Below are 18,385 nucleotides of genomic sequence, written 5' to 3'. Positions count from 1 at the left end.
ATCGGCGAAGGATCGGAGCATAGAGAGTTACTCAGCTGTACATTTACGAGGCCATAGTTTTTAATAAAAACATAGGAAAACAAAAACAAAAAGCTTCAACGCGCGCGGCAAAGTAAAATTGGATTGCAGCTCTTTTTAGAGAGGATCAAGGCTGGTGACTGTGCTATTCTCTCTTGAACCAATACCGCGCCTAACTTGCGGATCGTTCCAACTTTCGCTAATTGCGCTTATGCGAGTGTTTTTCAGCTGCGAGCGACAATGTGCGGACCAGGCGTCACGCACTTCCTAGATCCCCCTGGCGACAGGTTTCGGCGAGACATCGCGACAGCAGGTGTTTGCGTTCGAGAACAGCTGCTCTCGTGCCGTCTACAGGCCAGGCATCGAGCGCACGCAACTCGGAGCATTCACTTCTTTCTGCTTGATCCCCGTCACATCATTATAGATGGCCGGCTTGCCGATGCCGGCGGAGACGACTGCACAGACGCGCTGCAGCCAACAGTAGAGGGCTGAAATGATCGGTTTCGAATACTATCAGAGCAGGAGTGTCTTAACCGCCACTGACGCGGGCGGAAAAGCCAGCTTCAGACATTGTTTCCCTCAAGTCTGCGGCATGATTTCGGAACACTTTGGCCAGCTAGATAGGCGGAATACTAGACAGAGATGGGTACAGGACACAAATAGGATTGACTCCGCAGTTCATCAACAAACCGTCCTGGAAACTTAGAACACATTTACCATATCTTGATGGGTGCTTCTGCGATGGAGTGTGCATTGCAATTAAGCTTGCTTAGTGACCTATTTTTTCAACGAACTTAAGTGCCAATACAAGCAAGTATATTGGGCCTCTCCCGAAAGTTAGAAAAGGAACTTTCGGGACTTGCCCAAGGTACCTGCTTGTACTGTCGACGGGGGGGGGGGGGGGGGGGGGGGGGGGGGGGGGGTCCTATGAAACGCCGTGCCTGTCTCATATCCAAGTTTCTGTAGAGTTCCTGATTTTTCTGGAGGATGCTGGAATCCCCAAGGATCTTTCTTTTACAAGAACCCTTCAAACTTACCGGGCCAATGAGTTCTAGAATGTGAAAGGTGCGTGTGAACATCGCTCTGGACCTGTCGGCGCGCAGTCCCGGAGGACATGTCGATGTTGAGGTATACTGCTGGCACTGCAGGCATGAATATCCATCGAGTTTGAAAAGCGAGTGCAACGTGATGAAGTGTGCTTGTTTGTGGTTGTTAAGCTGTCGTCTCTTTTCGAGAGATAAGCCAGCTTGGAGACAGCTGCGCTGTACGCGCTTTCCTGCTCTTCCGTGCATACGGTCTCCTCTTGCGTTCTCCGCGGATCCTGTGTGGCGGAACTGGAATGGAGCATATGTTCTCGCAAGAGGAGAAGAGAGACAGATTTTGGCCGGGTGAGTTGGTGAGTCACGTTCTTGCGCCAGGACCAATTCGAGATGAACCGTTAGGTATAGAAAATGGGTTTTCATGCCGTTTGCAGTGCATGGTTGAGATATTACTGTTGACGGTGTTCTCGAATATTATTCCGATTTCGCTCTGGCGGTCTGTCCGGGATCCCGAAAGTTCCTGAAGCTCCTATAGGAACTTTTGGGAGTTGTACCTTGTTGTATTGTCAAGCCAGGGGCGGAGAGGTAAGATTAATTTTGGGAGAGGAGGACCCCCTCCCCGCCATCCCGCCCCTGGATACGTTTTCAGCTCGAAGCGGCCTGCCTAGCTTTTCCCAGTCAAAAGACCACCTTCCGGTCAATGGTTTCGGCCGATTCTCATGACCCTGCTGGTTGATGAAAAGTGAAAATCCCTTCCCTATATGGTCGGGGGATTTCTCTCCATATGGTGGCCGGCCCCCTGCGTGTCACGCCATTGGCGGGAAGGGGGTCCTTTGACGGGGAAGAGCCGCTGCGTTCTTGAGTTGTATCAAAATATAGTTGAAGGTGCTTTTGGAGTAGGACTTGCGAACAGTGTGTGCATTATATAAACCGAACACGCACTCTTAAGAGGAAAACAGCCTTCAAGAAAGCCAAAAGCTTTAGGCACTATTAACGGTTCAATTGCGTAGCATGGTGCAGTGATAAACACTGCGTCCAAAGTGCTGGTTGCTGTCGCATCGGAAAAAGTTCGTTTCAGAGATGAGTAAACGAAGGTGACTTATTGTTCCCACACGCGATTAGGTCCTCTTGAAGGCACAGCAAAACTTCATATTGACACATGTCATTTATCTTTATCGGGCGACCACGTTTCACTGCCTAACAAGTGTTATCGCACAGCGCAGGACGCGCCTGCATCTATCCGAAGTTTCTGGCACGTCATCGATGCTTCTGTTCGCTGTCTGTTGTAGACGAACCTTATGTTATCTGATTTCATCGCCTGACGCGAACGGTGTAGAACTTTGTGGAAGGCACGCGGGTCCCAACGATTACGATTAGTCTGGAACATTCGACGACTGCTATATAACAGCCGACGCGCTTGACCCGCGGATCAGATTTTTGACGATCGCCGACCGTGCTCGCCGCTACCGTTGTGCTGTAAGTGTAGCCTCTTTTGTGGGCACAGGTTCGCCCAATAAAAGTTAGTTTTGTCTTTCACAGTATTGCTACTGTGTTCTTCAACGTCACCACCACGTGACAATATCTGCGTTTCACGATTTCAAGCCGTGCGACAAGGCTAACAAAGAGACAATTACATGGTTAAAAGTCTGGCTGACAGCGCGCCCAAAACATTTATTACGCCAATAGCAGGTGCGTACGAGAACGGTCCCCTTCAAATACGCTGAAAACTGTAGAACAGAAAGGCATCGCATTGGAGCCTCTGTAGAGTAGAGAGTTTTCGCGTATCACTCGCTCATTAGAGATAAAGGAGGGCCTGCTGTCCAAGCCCGTGCCTCGGCGTCCCCAAGCTTGTACATTCACAAATATTTCGAGTTTCGTTATTCCCTTGATTTCAATATTTCATGCTTAGTTGAATCTGACCCATTTATGTTTCACATCCTTTAGGCGGAATCCGTTTAGCAGTTCATCAACTCCCCCACAAGAAAACAGTAAAGTCTCCGCGTTAAACAAAATCGCACTGGATACATTTTATACAAAGCTCTCCTAATGTTCATCCCACAAAATCAGTCAATACTTTCCTAACGACGGTAAAATCGGAGCGATAGGCTTCAAGGTGTGCGTGCAATTCTCAAAGTAGGAGAAATAAGCGCAGAATAATCTAAAGGAAAATACAAAAATAAAGGTTGCATGGTGACGGAAGGTAACGAATAAAAATCCCTTATTATGACGCGAGAAACGCGGACATTGTTTCGCCTAACCGCATTAAAGGGTCAATGTCTGACGTTGAATCGGCCATCCCTCCGCGCGCCTAGACAAAAAGGCAGCGGTCCCTCAGCGGCTGCTCGCAAGAAAATGCTTCCGCGAACTCGCTTGTATTCGTCGCCAGGCTGCACAAGCTGGGGCCCTCGGGGTCATCGCAGTAGTGGCTGCAGAAGCTCACGAAGAAAGTCTGCGCCTCCGACAGGCTTTCGAGGCCCCTTATTCTGTGCGAGCCGTAGCCAGTCCCGGAGCTCCTCTTCAGCGCGCTCAGCGCCACTTCGAGCGCGAACAGGTCGGCTATCATCCGCTTTTCGAGTCCCGAATGCGCCAGGTCCCACTTGCACTTCCGCGTCTGTTCCCACCAAGACTTCTCGCGCCCCAAGTGATCGAGGCGCCTTCCGTGCTCGTCTACGGCCCTGACCAACGCTCTGGCCAGATGGAAGCCCAGTCCGCCGTAGGCCATAGCGCTGGAACCGCTTTTCAGGTAGGACGGTGGATAGAACGCCCACAGAGCGATGCGGACCCAGTTGTGGCTGTAAACGTAGAGGACGTTGCCCAGAGGCCAACTGTAACGCGCGGTCATCAGGCTTCCGTAGTAGCGGTTGGTTAAAGACGTCCTCAGCGCCTTCCTTGACTTCGTCCAGATTGTGAAGAAGGTATCCTGCTGCTGCGCCGGGAAGTTGTCATAGAGGGCGTCCAGCGTGTCCAGGTGAAAAAAGGGTTCCGGTGGCCAGAAGTGGCGGCCCTCGGCCGTCTGGATCTTGGTGGAGGCCATGTTTTTGGTGGAATTCGACACGCTCTGCGAGCCGGTGATGGTGTGCACCAGAGCGGCAGCCGTCCATTTGAGGACGTCGGAGACCCTGCGGCGATCGCCCTCCAGGAATCGACGCGCGAAAGAAAAGGCCGCATGAGCGATGCCGAAAGATTCCTGGACTGCCAGGAAGCAGAGGGTGTAGGTCTCGGTACCCTCAGCGGCCGTGCCATGCAAACTGTCGAAGCTAGAGGTGGCCGTCCAAGCGTAGACGTAGGCGAACATCCAGCCAGTCACGTTAAGCGCCCTCTCGGCTGATAAATTACCTATAAGGGCGAATATTCTGGCGAGGTACGGTTTGTTCGTTAGCAAGGCCTCGGTGTGCGACGAAATGTTGAAGTCGGAGATAAGGCGCTTCTTCAGCAGGGCTGTCCACTCGTCTGAAGAAATTACTCCGTTGAGCTCCTCGATCTTGTCGAGTGGCACTATAACGTCGTGCTGGTCGTCAGCTTCGAGTGATAGGAGCGTGCTGCGAACTGCGATGTCATCGTCACGCAGCTTTGCGAGGTCTTGTTCCCCCAGCTCGGCCGTGTCATTCGTCAAAAGCGACGACATATTGCGCGCCAAGGCCGCGTAGTCCTCGTAATTCAGCTCGGACAACTGCTGCATCCGATGCCAGGCCAACGGCCCCAGCTCGCTGATTGTGACCACGAAGGAACCGTCTATATCCGAGTACGCGGCGCTGACGTCGAACCACAGCGCCACCCTCCAGTTGATGGAGAGGTCCAGAAGCACGTCGAGTAGTTGTACTGGTCCCGCGTCGCTTGTGGTAGGCTGCGCTGGCCACGGGATCCCGCGCTCTGCCATGAACTGAGCAAATTCTCTCACGGCGTCGTTGTCTTCCGACCGCTGGGCGCATTTCTCGAGAGCGATGAACGCCTTCATGGTGGCAGTAGACGTGTGGTTCTCTTCGAGTCCTGGCTGGAGCAGTACGTGCAGCACCTGCGCTGGAGGTATACGGGGAGCGTCTTAGAGCTGCGTCGAGAGCGAAAGGAATCCGATGAAGAGGGCTCAGCTCATCCAATTAACACTCTTCGCCCCGGAGAAAGTTGGAGATTTTTTTACAACGCTAGTCGCATACAAGGCAAGGTGCTCCTGTTTCGCGATGTTCAGTGCCTGCGACAAGGATGTCATCAATATAGTGAACTACATTGACATAAAGCCCCGCCCCCTCCAAACATTCTTATAGTTAAGCTGTATGCAAATTGCGAAGTCGGGTCTCTTAATATTTTGTTTCTAAAAGAAAAGCCTTTTCAGCGCACAAACGCACAGTTGGTCGACGTTCGCCATCGACGCAGGTGCACCTAAGAGTGCAGACTATGTGATGTGCAGCACATGAGCGGCATGCTGCGCGCCAGGCACGTAGCCAGAAATTTTTTTCTGGAGGCGCACGAGGCAGTTGTATAGGGCGAAGCCCCGAAGGGGGGGGGGGGGCAGGGTTCATGCGTAACAAGAGCACTGCTGGGGGGGGGGGGGGGGGAGCTGAGCGCGATTTCTGGGGGGGGGGGGCTCTCGGTCCGCCCCCTGGATACGTGCCCGCTGTGCGTTATATGATGTCTCTCGGGGAGGAACACGAGCCACTGTATGACCCGGGTTCAGTCGGAGCCAAATTGCTCTGCGGGGCGATTTCAATAAAGACGTCGTCGACAACAAAGAACGCATCGATGATCTAACCGAACGAAATTCTTCTAGGAAATGAGTCGAACTAACCTAACAAAACGTACAGCTAATGCTGGAATTCACAGCATCGTCGATGGTTGCCTGGCATTTTTTTTTTTTTTTGCAGCGATAGATATACAGACGACACTCTCTTCAGCAACCGGGCGTCAGCATCGTAAATGTAATGACCACATATTTCCGCATTCCCCGATGGTAGCAGAGCGCGTGAAGATATTCATTGTAACTATTTAAAGGCGCCAAAAAACGCAAACCACAAAAAGCGCTCTATCTCGTTGTCCTCTCTTGTGTGGTGCGTTTTTTGATGTTGATTTTTTCCGCCTTAAAATAGTTACAATGAAACGCTACCATGCGACTCGCTAGAAAAGAAGTTCTCTTAAGCATGAAGATAGTTTCAAGAGATGCCGCTCTCGAGAATGTGGCCGGCCCGTGGAGCAAAATAGACCGGAGCGCTGACTGGAGTTCGCCACAATGCATTCGATACGCTGTCGTCACGCGTTTACCGTTTCTCTGTGCTCTCCTCCTCCGCAGCTTTTTTCGTTGACGTGCCCTGCAGCACGCTTTCTCTTTCGCTATACTCTCCTTACTGACATGGCGATGATTATGACCGGGCCATACTACCTGAAATGGGTCGGCACCATGCAATGGGGTGCCTCGATGCCAGCGCCCGGGTGGAGACAACTTCAGCGGCGCCGCCCTATTGAATCACACGGGATCAGCGGCGCTAGCGTTTGTAACGGCGCCGTTTATGCTCTCGGCGCGCTTCAAAGTGCTTTAACTTGAACGGCCTTTTGCAGCGGGAGCTACACAGGGCTACCAGTCGAGCATTTCGCGGCAATATGGCGGCGTCGCTTAAGTTGTCTCCACCGGGGCTGGCATCGAGGCACCCTACCATGCAACGTTTCAGAGCATCAGCTCGTCCCCGAGTTTCGCGCCGTCGTTGTCCGCAGCGCCACCTGCACTCTGCCTCGGTTGGAAGGGGGCAAAGTAGAGAGAGGGAAACCTCTCTTCAAGGAGTATAGACACCTAACTTTTGGGTGCGTGTTTCCTTCTTTATAATGAGGCGTAAGGCATTATTATGCACGGATTACCACGTACTGTTTCGGTTTCACCAGCCGAACGATGACTGTGACGTGAAAGAGAGGTTATAGGCCACTTGAGGCATGAAAAACTCCAATATAATCGGTGCTTCTGCATTCGTTGTCATTCCGGCTCTTGAGGAAGGCTGGCTTCAGCACTGAAGTGAATTAAAACGATGAAGCTGCGATTACATCACGGTTTTCCGTGCCTCACGTGACATATAACCACACTTTGACATCACAGCCATCGCTCGGCTGCTGCAACTGAAATAGCATGGCAAAAAAAAATCAATTATCTAGCGGTCAGGGGGCAAATACCACATGGTGATTCATGCATAGGAGTGTCTTCCGCATCATTGCCGAGAAGAAAACGTGCCACCAAAATTGGGTGTCCATACCTACTCCCTCCACATTTAGGGGAGAGGATCGAGAGATAGGAAAAATGGAAAAGGGGCAATGAAGAGGGGTTGGAAGCAACACCCTCCAGAGGATTTGAAGGTGATGGTGGAAGGCGACGGGTAGCCGAGTGGCGTGGCCGTGCACCTCGGCTGCAGGAGGTGGTTGATCCAAAACCCACCGCCGTACAACGGTACACTCTAAACAAAAATACACCTATATGGGAGTAAAAAGGGTGTAAAGTGTCCTCTAGCGCACACCTTTTTATAAAATGGTGTGCACTAGAGGACAGTTTTACTCCATTTTTACTCCCTTTGTTTAGAGTGTAGGTACAAGCGTGCCCAGGCCCGACGCCTGGCCTTCTTAGGGGTGCGTGCCTGCGTGAACCCCGCTGTAGGGTGCACCCTTTCGGGGAAAACAAAGTTTTTAAGACCTCAGCGTGCAAAGGCGGCACCTGTTACCGTGTTCACACGGGGTTTCAGGTTACAGTTCGTACGCTCCAACCAGCGTGTCTAAACAGTTAACTGTCGCTGTGTAAACGGCCTGTAGATAGAAGTTCACTTCGGAGTATCACTGAGGTCCAGGGCAAGCCCAGATAAACCTCTCGCTGCCCGACTTTGCGAGAAACGAAAAAATGGTGGTCGATTTGTGTAGTTAGGCCAAATGCAAACTAAGTGCGCTAGAAGTTCGGTTTTCACTTCAGTTCCGGTCTTCAGATCAGTGTTCACGGATGGCAGTTGTTCGGGCAGCGTTATAGGGTTAGTGTCCATAAATGCAGAATTCGTCATTGTCTAAACTGATAGATCTCTGGAAGTCTTCCTAGCACTCCTGGCATATTGATGCGTCACTGCACTTCTATGGCAGGTGCTGCCATCGGTGGGACGGGGCTTGCTTGGGTTGGTTTACGATCCGGGTTGCTCTTCCCGAGCAGCCTCTCACGATTAACTGAGCTGCCCTCTGCTACAAAACTAGCTTTAGACAAACACACAACGGCTAAATGCAGGGAATGGCCACTCTTAAAGGGGCTCTGAAACACCTTCCGAGGAGAGGACATCAACTTGCTCAATCAGTGCATTGTGTTGTCATGAAGACCTGAGCCAAATAATACACTTCTACAAGCAGCAGAGGACCCACAATCACGCGCGAAAGTTGGCGAGCTCTTTCCGGCGACTTTTTCTTGCTCGCGCCCTCCTCCGTCGCTCGCATCTACGTATACATGTTGAGAGGTGGCTATTGGTTAGATTCTTTCAGACGTCAGGCAGCTACCAAGGCTGCGGCCAATAAGCCGCGTTGCTCCGGCGGGTCAGGAAGCTCTCCCCCTGAGGTGGGGCCGGCGGAGTAACGACGACCTTCCAGCGTGCAAAATGTGACGAGAGGTTTATGGTTTATGGGGGTTTAACGTCCCAAAGCGACTCAGGCTATGAGAGACGCCGTAGTGAAACGCTCCGGAAATTTCGACCACCTGGGGTTCTTTAGTGCAGCGATGGCGTAGAGGTAGAACATCCGCCTCGCGTGCAGGAGGACCGGGGTTCAAATCCTGGTGCCGCGCAATTCTCCACCGGGTTAAAAAAAAAAAAAACCGCGTGTCGATGGAATTGCATAACCAGGCCTGGAGTGCGGCCTTATCTCGGTGACCAGAACCGACAACGCACTCTCTCACCAGAACAGGATTTGGCCACCCTGGTGTAGTACTTGGCCACAACCTTCTATGATCAAACCAATTAACCCTCGGCCCTCAGTCCCCAGCGGCTGCAGAGCAACTGACCACGGCGGCGGTCAGACCTGTGACGCAGCGGAGGGTGCTAAGAATCTCTGGCTCCGGACAGGCCGCCATTGGAATCTGAACCTGGCAACGTTTAACGCTAGAACTTTAGCTAGTGAGGCTAGCCTAGCAGTGCTGTTCGAGGAACTAGCGGGAATTAAATGGGATGTGATAGGGCTTAGCGAAGTTAGGAGGACAGGTGAGGCGTATACAGTACTAAAGGACGGACACATACTGTGCTATCGCGGGTTAGAGGATAGACGAGAACTAGGTATGGGTTTCCTCATTAATAAGGATATAGCTGGCAACGTAGAGGAGCTCTACACTATTAACGAGAGGGTAGCAGCTATAGTAATTAGGCTGAATAGGAGGTACAAGCTGAAAGTGGTGCAGGCCTACGCACCCACATCCAGCCATGATGACCAGGCCGTTGAAAGCTTCTATGAGGACGTAGAATCAGCAATGAATAAAGTAAAATCGCAGTACACTGTACTGATGGGTGACTTCAATGCGAAGGTGGGCAAGAAGCAGGCTGACGACCACGCGGTAGGTGACTATGGGATAGGCTCTAGAAATAGCAGGGGAGAGTTATTAGTCGAATTCGCGGATAGAAATAATTTACGGATCATGAATACCTTCTTCCGCAAACGAGAAAACAGGAAGTGGACCTGGAAGAGCCCCAATGGTGAGATTAAAAATGAAATCGACTTCATACTATGCACTAAACCTGGCATCATTAAGGATGTGGCCGTCCTCGGAAGGGTGCGTTGCAGCGACCATAGAATGGTAAGGTCTAGAATTAGCTTAGACTTGAAGAGGGAACGGAAGAAGCTAGCGAAGAAGAAGACCATTAACGAGTTAGCCGTAAGAGGGAAAGCACAGGAGTTTAGGGTAGCGCTGCAAAACAGATACTCGGCTTTAACTGAGGAAGATGATCTTGATGTTCATTCAATGCACGATAACCTGACATCAATAATTACGGAGTGCGCAGTAGAAGTAGGCGGTAGGACAGTTCGAAAAGATACCGGGAAGCTATCTCAGGTGACGAAAGATCTGATTAAGAAGCGCCAAAACATGAAGGCATCTAACACTACCGATAGAATAGAACTAACGCAGCTATCAAAGTTAATAAATAAGCGCAAGGTAGCCGACATAAGGAAGTTTAATATGGAGAGAATCGAGCATGCTATAAAGAACGGAGGTAGCCTAAAAACAGTGAAGAGGAAACTAGGCATAGGTAAAAACCAGATGTATGCATTAAGAGACAAGCAGGGCAATGTCATTAGCAATATGGATAAGATAGTTAACGTAGCCGAACAGTTCTACACAGACCTGTACAGTAGCCAATGTAATCAGAGCGCTAATGAGAAGGACAGCAGTGCACAGCAATACGTCATCCCGCCAGTTACGAAAGATGAAGTAAAGAAAGCCTTAGAAGCAATGAAAAGGGGAAAAGCAGCTGGGGAGGATCAGGTAACAGCAGATCTGTTGAAGGATGGAGGGGACATCGTGCTAGAGAAACTAGCCACCCTGTATACGCAATGCCTTATGACCTCTACTGTACCAGAAGCTTGGAAGAATGCAAACATTATCTTAATTCATAAGAATGGAGACGCCAAGGACTTGAAAAATTACAGGCCGATCAGCTTACTATCCGTTGCCTACAAAGTATTTACTAAGGTGATCGCTAATAGAGTCAGGGCAACGTTAGACTTTAATCAACCAAATGATCAGGCAGGCTTTCGTAAAGGATATTCTACAATAGATCATATTCACACTATCAATCAGGTGATAGAGAAATGCGCAGAATATAACCAACCTCTATATATAGCTTTCATTGATTACGAGAAAGCATTCGACTCAGTGGAAACCTCAGCAGTCATACAGGCATTGCGTAATCAGGGGGTAGAAGAGCCTTATGTCAAAATACTGGAAGATATATATAGCAACTGCACAGCTACTATAGTCCTCCATAAAGTCAGCAATAAAATTCCAATAAGGAAGGGCGTCAGGCAAGGAGACACGATCTCGCCAATGCTGTTCACCGCATGTTTGCAGGAGGTATTTCGAGGCCTGAATTGGGAAGAGTTGGGAATAAGAATAAATGGAGAATACCTAAATAATCTGAGATTTGCTGATGACATTGCCTTGCTGAGTCACTCAGGAAGTGAACTGCAAATCATGATCAACGAGTTAGACAGGCAGAGCAGATCGATGGGTCTAAAAATTAACATGCAGAAAACCAAGGTAATGTTCAACAGCCTAGCAAGGGAACAACAGTTCACAATTGGCAGCGAGAGCCTATAAATGGTGCCGGAATACGTCTACTTAGGGCAGGTAGTGACAGCTGATCCGGATCATGAGAGGGAGATAACTAGAAGGATAAGAATGGGGTGGAGCGCATATGGCAAATTCTCGCAGATCATGAGTGGCAGTTTACCAATTTCCCTCAAGAGGAAAGTGTACAACAGCATAATCTTACCGGTACTCACCTACGGGGCAGAAACGTGGAGACTAACGAAAAGAGTTCAGCTTAAGTTAAGGACAACGCAGCGAGCCATGGAAAGAAAAATGATAGGTGTAACGTTAAGAGATCGGAAGCGGGCAGAGTGGGTGAGGGAACAAACACGGGTTAATGACATCCTAGTCGAAATCAAGAGAAAGAAATGGGCTTGGGCAGGGCATGTAATGCGAAGGCAAGATAACCGCTGGTCTTTAAGGGTAACGGAGTGGGTTCCAAGAGAAAGTAAGCGTAGCAGGGGGCGGCAGAAGGTTAGATGGGCGGATGAGATTAAGAAGTTTGCAGGCAAAGGGTGGATGCAGCTGGCAAAGGATAGGGTTAATTGGAGAGACATGGAAGAGGCCTTGGCCCTGCAGTGGGTGTAGTAGGGCTGATGATGATGATGATGATGATGATGATGGGGTTCTTTAACGTGCACTGACATCGCACAGCACACGGGCCTCTAGAATTTTGCCTTCATCAAAATTCGACTGCCGCGGCCGGATCGAACCCGCGTCTTTCGGGCCAGCAGCCGAGCGCCATAACCACTCAGCCACCGCGGCGGCTTAAAATGTGACGAGAGGAGAGGGAAGAGCGCAAAGACGCTGAAATTCAAAATTTGACTACAGATAACTCGGCTTCTACAAAACGCATTAAAAAATTATTCCTGGCCAATATTTGTGAAGCGGCGTGCTTTAACAACCCCGGCATACCGCAACTTGATTAGAGCCCCTTTCAGAACCCCTTTAAGTTCTAGCGCACTAAAAAATAAAAAAGGCTTGAAAAATTATTTGCTGTCACACCCCAGCTACCGCTCTAACATTCGCATTACACACTCCTAACAGTCCTTTGATTTTTTTTTCTGATAGGCTTAGCGCCATATTTCACGACGCCATCTATTGGATGTGGCACGAATCGCTACGCTGATGAACCGTAAGTCGCGTGCTCTTACCAGCGCAGTTAGCAGTAAGCTTCCCTGTCAATTTTGCTGAGTGGGCCGATCTTTCATTAGAGAGGGGGCGCGGACGTAGGGAAAGGACGGACAGATATGGCCGTCATTTCGCGCTGCGGATTAGGGCTAGGAGTTTCTTGTGTCTTTAGATTAGCGAATGAGCGACTCACAGTCGTCGCTGAGTGGTCTCAAAAGAACGCAGAAAGGACGCTGCTCTGATAGATTTTCTGTATCTTTCGGCGTGAAAATCACCAATAAAGTCCCCGATTCCTTATACCCTAACACAGCTAAGAAACGCCTACGCTGTTACCTCATTCTTGCGACGTCATCCCTCCGACGAAGCAGAAGAAACTGCTAAAATACCAGCCAATCAAAAAAAAAAACAAATACAAAACCCTTCCTGCCGAGCACACGGGCTTTTGTTGCAACACTTATCAACAGAGGGTGCCACCATACTGTAAGCCTCAGGCTGCCTCGATGTGTTCGCTCCCCAAGTAAAAAAAAAAAAGAAATTGCCTATAGGTTAGAACTTGTATAGTTCAGTGCTGCATAACATCACCTCGAAAGGGTGTTTCTGAAGACATTGGCAAGAAGACGAAAACTGAACACAATAGAGCTGAGATGGAAGTCGCGTTTAGCAGAAAAATAAATAAAAGTTCCTGTCGCCAAGAACAGCAATGAGTAACGTATTTTTTCGACAAGTCCCGTTCTGTTAGCCTTTCTGGCCTTTCTGGTCCGGACACGTAAAGGCGTTCGTACACATGCTCAGCCAGCTAGATTCGCAATCGGCCATCGCTGCCATGTTTCACATGCAGCTATTCGCATGATAAAATATGGCCGAGTCGTATGGTCGTTACGACGCCAATCACAGTACCTATTTCACATGCTTAAAGAGCCTATAGCGACTGCAGTCGATGCGGCCCAAGCGGCTTTTCATATACAAGAAATAATTTGCTGAATAAAATCGTCAAACATCCTGTTATGTCCATTTTATTTGTATGATTGTTAAAGTCAATTAACAAGCATATTCATTTAAAGAAAAGGAAACAGACTTCGCTCAGCCGTTTCCTATCACGCGGCACGCCTTCGGTAGCCTTCTGGTTGACGACAGGGCCGTTCGCGACGATCGCAGCGACGATGCGGCCCTGCAACCGACATGAAGTAAGCCAGTACGTCGCAGTAGGTAGCTACGAGGAGGGCGACGCGCATTTCTGTCGCAAAACGGCTGAAATCGCGCCGCGCTTCGGCGAAAATCGCGTCATGTGAAACAATGCTACTAAGGCATCACCTTTAGCGCACGTCACATTTCCTCATGCTTTCGATAATGCTTGCATTTACGAGATAAAGACGCGGGTGCCTGCGACTACACGCACGGACGTACGTACATGTGACAACGGTTTTCGTAAGACCGACAAATTTCTCGTGAAATGCCCGCTCTTCATCTTTAATGCGGAAGGGTGGTTCACATGCAAGCGATTGAGCGACCAGCGGCTCAGCGCAGCGATGCTTTTCGCAAGGTTCCGTACGTTTCACATGCGTCGCTCCAGAGCGTTTACTGCCGCTGCGAATCCCAGTGTTGCTGGCAAAGAAAACGAGCTCGCGATTGGTTCAGGTGGTTTGCAACCATCAACATGGACAACGCTCATGGATTATTTTTCCAAGATTGCTCAAACGTTGTTAAGAAATAAAGAACTTTTGTTTGATAAATATCAAGTGCTTCTTATTTTGATGCCAATAATATCATTTTTAAAGTTCGTACGCGCGTGTCGGAAGCACATGTAGTAAACAAACATTGTCTTTTCCGCACGAATCCTCTTCTTGTCACGTGGCTTTTCCGCCGTGCAGTCATTGGTCAGAGGGCGGAGCTATCGCGCTGTCGCTGCGAAAATTTCCATCCTGTTGTAACCCCTTCGCTCTGGCAGGCCGAGCCGCCGCGACGGGTCGAAACAGGTTTTTACGTCGCGGCGACAGGATTCGCTGGCATTTTCGCTTGCATGTGAAACACGCTTGAGAAGAACGTATCACTTAAACCGTCAGGACATCCGCGTTTCCTAAAGCAATGCTTTAATTTGCCCACCGACGCACGGCGCTTGAGTGAGCCACTGACACTCGAAGCCCCGCACACAAAAACGCAGACGAAGACCAGAGACGCATACAACGCTGCACTGGGTTCTGACCTGCGCGCCGCTCCTGCTGTGCAGGGCGTCGTCGGCGGGGGCGTCTCCTCCGCACACGTACGAGTGGAAGTCGTGGCACGGGTCGGCCGAGGCGTTCAGCGTCCTCAGCAGGCAGCGCGCGTGCTCGAGGCAGTCGTCGGTGGAACAGACGTGCGCCCTGAGCGCGGCGTACGCTGGGATCTTGCGCGCCAACACTAGCATGAAGGCGGCCGCCACCACGAGGCACAGGAAGACGGCCGACCAGAGCGTGGCCTTGGGCAGGCTCCGCTTCTCCACGCGAATCGCCGTAGGCACCCAGGACAGGACGCTCGGGGAGGAGACCTGCGCGGCGACCATGTGACCTGAACGTCGCAGCACCTGACATGCTGGCCAACCGGGAGTGAAGAAGTAGCGCTTTTCTCTAATCCGCTTATCACCACTTGCTCAGGCCTACGCCTTGAAAGCTGCAGGCGTAGGTCTCCAGAATAGTGCCCTTCATATCACGTGCATGCTATGTCTAGAGGGTACCTCCAGTGCCTTACAAATTACAAAGCTTGTGCACAGGTGTTTCGTTCTACTTTCGGTTTCTTAGTGTACGCTGATTGGGTTGTCGTTGTTATGTGTTTGTGTGACATTGCCTTGGACTGATATATTCTGTGCAGGTCATGCGATCACCCCATACATAATAGAACCTCCGCTGCTGAGTAAACGTCCTCCGTCTGCGTCCACGTTATACACCGCAACAATTTTTCTAGGAAATGCCGCCAAAGCTGCACAGCTGCAACGCGCGCTTTTTTCAAATACGCAGTGGAATAGAGCATCATATGGCAGCTTAATATTTTCCGCTAAAACATACAATACTGCAGGACAATAGTCGTTACTTAAGCCACATCTATAAGATAACTTCTTAAATGTTAGAGAGTCGTGACAAAATCACTTTATTTGATTACAACGAATCGGTAGGCACGCCCATTTGCCAGTCTTCCATAGATAGCTGCAGCGACGAAACGAAACAAAGAAACAGCACAGTGAGCAACGTGCCAGACGGCCGTCCTGCGCGACAAGCAGAGTGGCGCAGTTACATACTGTCCACCGTGTATGTTCCCCTACATTGACAAGAAAACCTGTCTCTGAGTGTAGTGAGTTGCGGCTCCTTTCTTTCGACACTCGGACCATTACATCGTGATGACGAGGATGGCATTACATGAAATGCGCAGGGTAATCAGACCAAAACACTCTCAAGGATAAAGATGTATACCAAGGACAATGCAATCCAAGCACGATGAAAAGCGCAACTAGAACATAAGACGAAAAGCGTGGAGGTGCGGCGTTTCCTCCAAGTCAACAGTCTACCTGTCTGTGCCTGTCCTGCGAAGTCGGCCTTCCCGCCAGGTGAGGTTCATGCTCGGGCGCACGCCTGTTCCGCAGACGCCAGCGGCCGCGACCCAACGTGCGTGTCCTGCCCGAGGAGGGGCGCCAGTCGTGAGGCGTGGGCTGCAGCTGTGGTCCACTGGCGCCGAGTCCGTCCATGGCACGGGCCCTGGAGTCGGAGGCGCGCATCTCCAACAACCTGCTGCTCTCCAGCGAGGCGCACCTGTGCAGCAGCGACCTGTGGCCCCGGAAGTGCACCGCGTCTGGGAAGTTCCGCTCGTTCTGAAGCCCGGTACGGTCCAGCGGGTGGAGCCTGTTCTGCGCCTGATGTGCCTGGTTCGACGCCCTTCTTTCCTTCGGAGCGGTTTGGAGGCCGGGCTGTGCCTGCTGGGCTTCCGTATGATGGGGAACGTTCAGTAGTGCGGCCGTCGGTGGCGGGCTGTCCGAGCCGCGAGTGACAGGCTCGTCAAGAGGTCGGTCCGCGGTCTTACTGCCTCTGGAATTGACGGCGGTGCTCAGGGACGGCGGTGGGCCGTCGCCTAACAGGCTGCTGGCCCGCGTCGATTGCATCGAAGCTCGTAAACGCAATGTCAGCCCGGGAAGAGAGCACTACGCGCCGTGATAACCCTTCTTAAGTGCAGGTCCTTGGGCTGTTCACGGTCCAGAGACACGCGCTCGCAGCCCTCGAGCGCGCGAGAACAAGTCCTTTTTCGTCTTCTTCGCGGTAATTGCTTTTTCCCTGGGTAATGGGTGGGAACATTTAGCACCACCGTACGGCAAACTCGGTAACTACGGCAGCTGCTGCAAATGTGGCTGTGCAAATGTGGCTGTGCAAGCCTGACAACGGTAGCAACGGCAACGCGTTACCGTATTTGCCGCACGGATATAACCGGCTACGCTAAAACTCTCTCGCGTCCCAGCCGGAAGAAGAAAGAATGACTGAAAAAGAAAATGAGGTGCCTGCTATGGAGCGACATAGCCTAGTGGGCGAGTTGGTATTGCATCTTAAGGAACGAAACAGCGCAACTAAAACGAAAGACCAGAAAAGGAGATACACGGACATCTGCTATGGAGATGGCGCATAGTTTAAGAGCGTACGTTGTTGGGCTAGTCGGTCAATACAAAGTCGAAGTCAAAGCGAAACTCGTACATTGTGCAACGTCCAGCACTTAATCGCGCAAAATCGATAGTTGGAAATGTACGGAAAACATTTAATACAAGCTGAAAGTGAAAAAGTGAAGCGATAGAAGCCAGAGAAAAAAAAGGCACATTAGAGGATGTCAAGCTGGAAGAAATCGCAGCGAAAGCAAAAAGTATAACATAGAGTAGCCTAACGTGTTAATATAGTTAGTAATAGCCGTGTTTATGCCTGTTTTACGGCGCACGGCCTCTTAAGGAGAGGTAAGATATTTCTTCGGAAACCGACGGGCCCTGCAGCATAATGAAATGCTTTGTTCATGGGCTGCCAAACCTCAACACAGACACTGCTGCGGCCTACGGCTTAGACAAAATGTACTTCGCATGCCAGTTTTTTTGTTTGTTTTTTTGAGCCACGCGATCGACTACGGGTAACAAATGGCAGAGCCCAGCGATAGAAAGCAGATCATATGACAAGGAGAGCGATTTGAATGTCGAGACACCCGAAGCGTCGAGGCATCCTTTCCGCTGTGTGAAGTACACCACTTGTGCCTGCTGGTACTAGCTTTTTCATCTGTTTGCTTCTTTTTCGTGCAGTTCAAAACTTCGTGCAGCAAACGACATACGTCGCTCCAGATGGGGGCTTTTCAAAGAGCGCGCGACGTTACAGATGCCTCGAATGGGAAATAATGCTCTTACACCGTGCTTCGCCCATTAAGCAACACCATTTATGTGGTAATGTTTATGGTTTATGGCGGTTTGACGTCCCAAAGCGACTCAGGCTATGAGGGACGCCGTAGTGAAGGGTTCCGGAAATTTTGACCACCTGGGAGTAGGCGCACCAACAAGCCTACTTGAGCGAAACGCGTGTTGAAACAATCGGCTGTGCACCAGTAAATATTGGTGCTCAGTGAGCCCAAAATAATCTTCGAGACTGGAGCTGCGCTTCCCAGAAGTCTTAGCAAGTAAACGCAGCCATTAGAAGCGGGGTTTGTAGTAGCTCATGCAATCGACCCCCTCCGGTCTCACTGTTTGCTTTTATGCCCGCGGATATATCCCAGCATGTCCCCGGGCGCTGGCTGGAGAGAGAGAGAGAGAGAGAGCAAAACGGAAATGCAGGGAGGTTAACTAGGCAGCGCCCGGTATGCTACCGTTCACGTGCGAAGGGGAACGGAGGGAGAGATAGAAAAGGGAGATAACAAAGGGAGATGATCACTTTTCCACATG

General features: G+C 50.6%; 1 protein-coding gene across 1 annotated transcript; it reads right to left on the bottom strand.

Moving 5' to 3' along the window:
• Positions 1 to 3,366: 3,366 nt before the first annotated feature.
• Positions 3,367 to 16,836, bottom strand: LOC144124261 (neprilysin-2-like). The gene is made up of 3 exons (XM_077656901.1): positions 16,004 to 16,836; positions 14,672 to 14,992; positions 3,367 to 5,070 (listed from the first exon to the last, which is right to left on the bottom strand). Exons 1-3 carry the CDS (start codon positions 16,589 to 16,591, stop codon positions 3,367 to 3,369), a joined length of 2,613 nt encoding a protein of 870 aa, XP_077513027.1. The 5' UTR covers positions 16,592 to 16,836.
• Between the last annotated feature and the right edge of the window lie 1,549 nt (positions 16,837 to 18,385).

This window comes from Amblyomma americanum, chromosome 3 (assembly GCF_052857255.1).
Source record: "Amblyomma americanum isolate KBUSLIRL-KWMA chromosome 3, ASM5285725v1, whole genome shotgun sequence".
Taxonomy (NCBI): Eukaryota; Metazoa; Arthropoda; class Arachnida; order Ixodida; family Ixodidae; genus Amblyomma; species Amblyomma americanum.
This window is presented reverse-complemented; position numbering and strand designations above follow the sequence as displayed.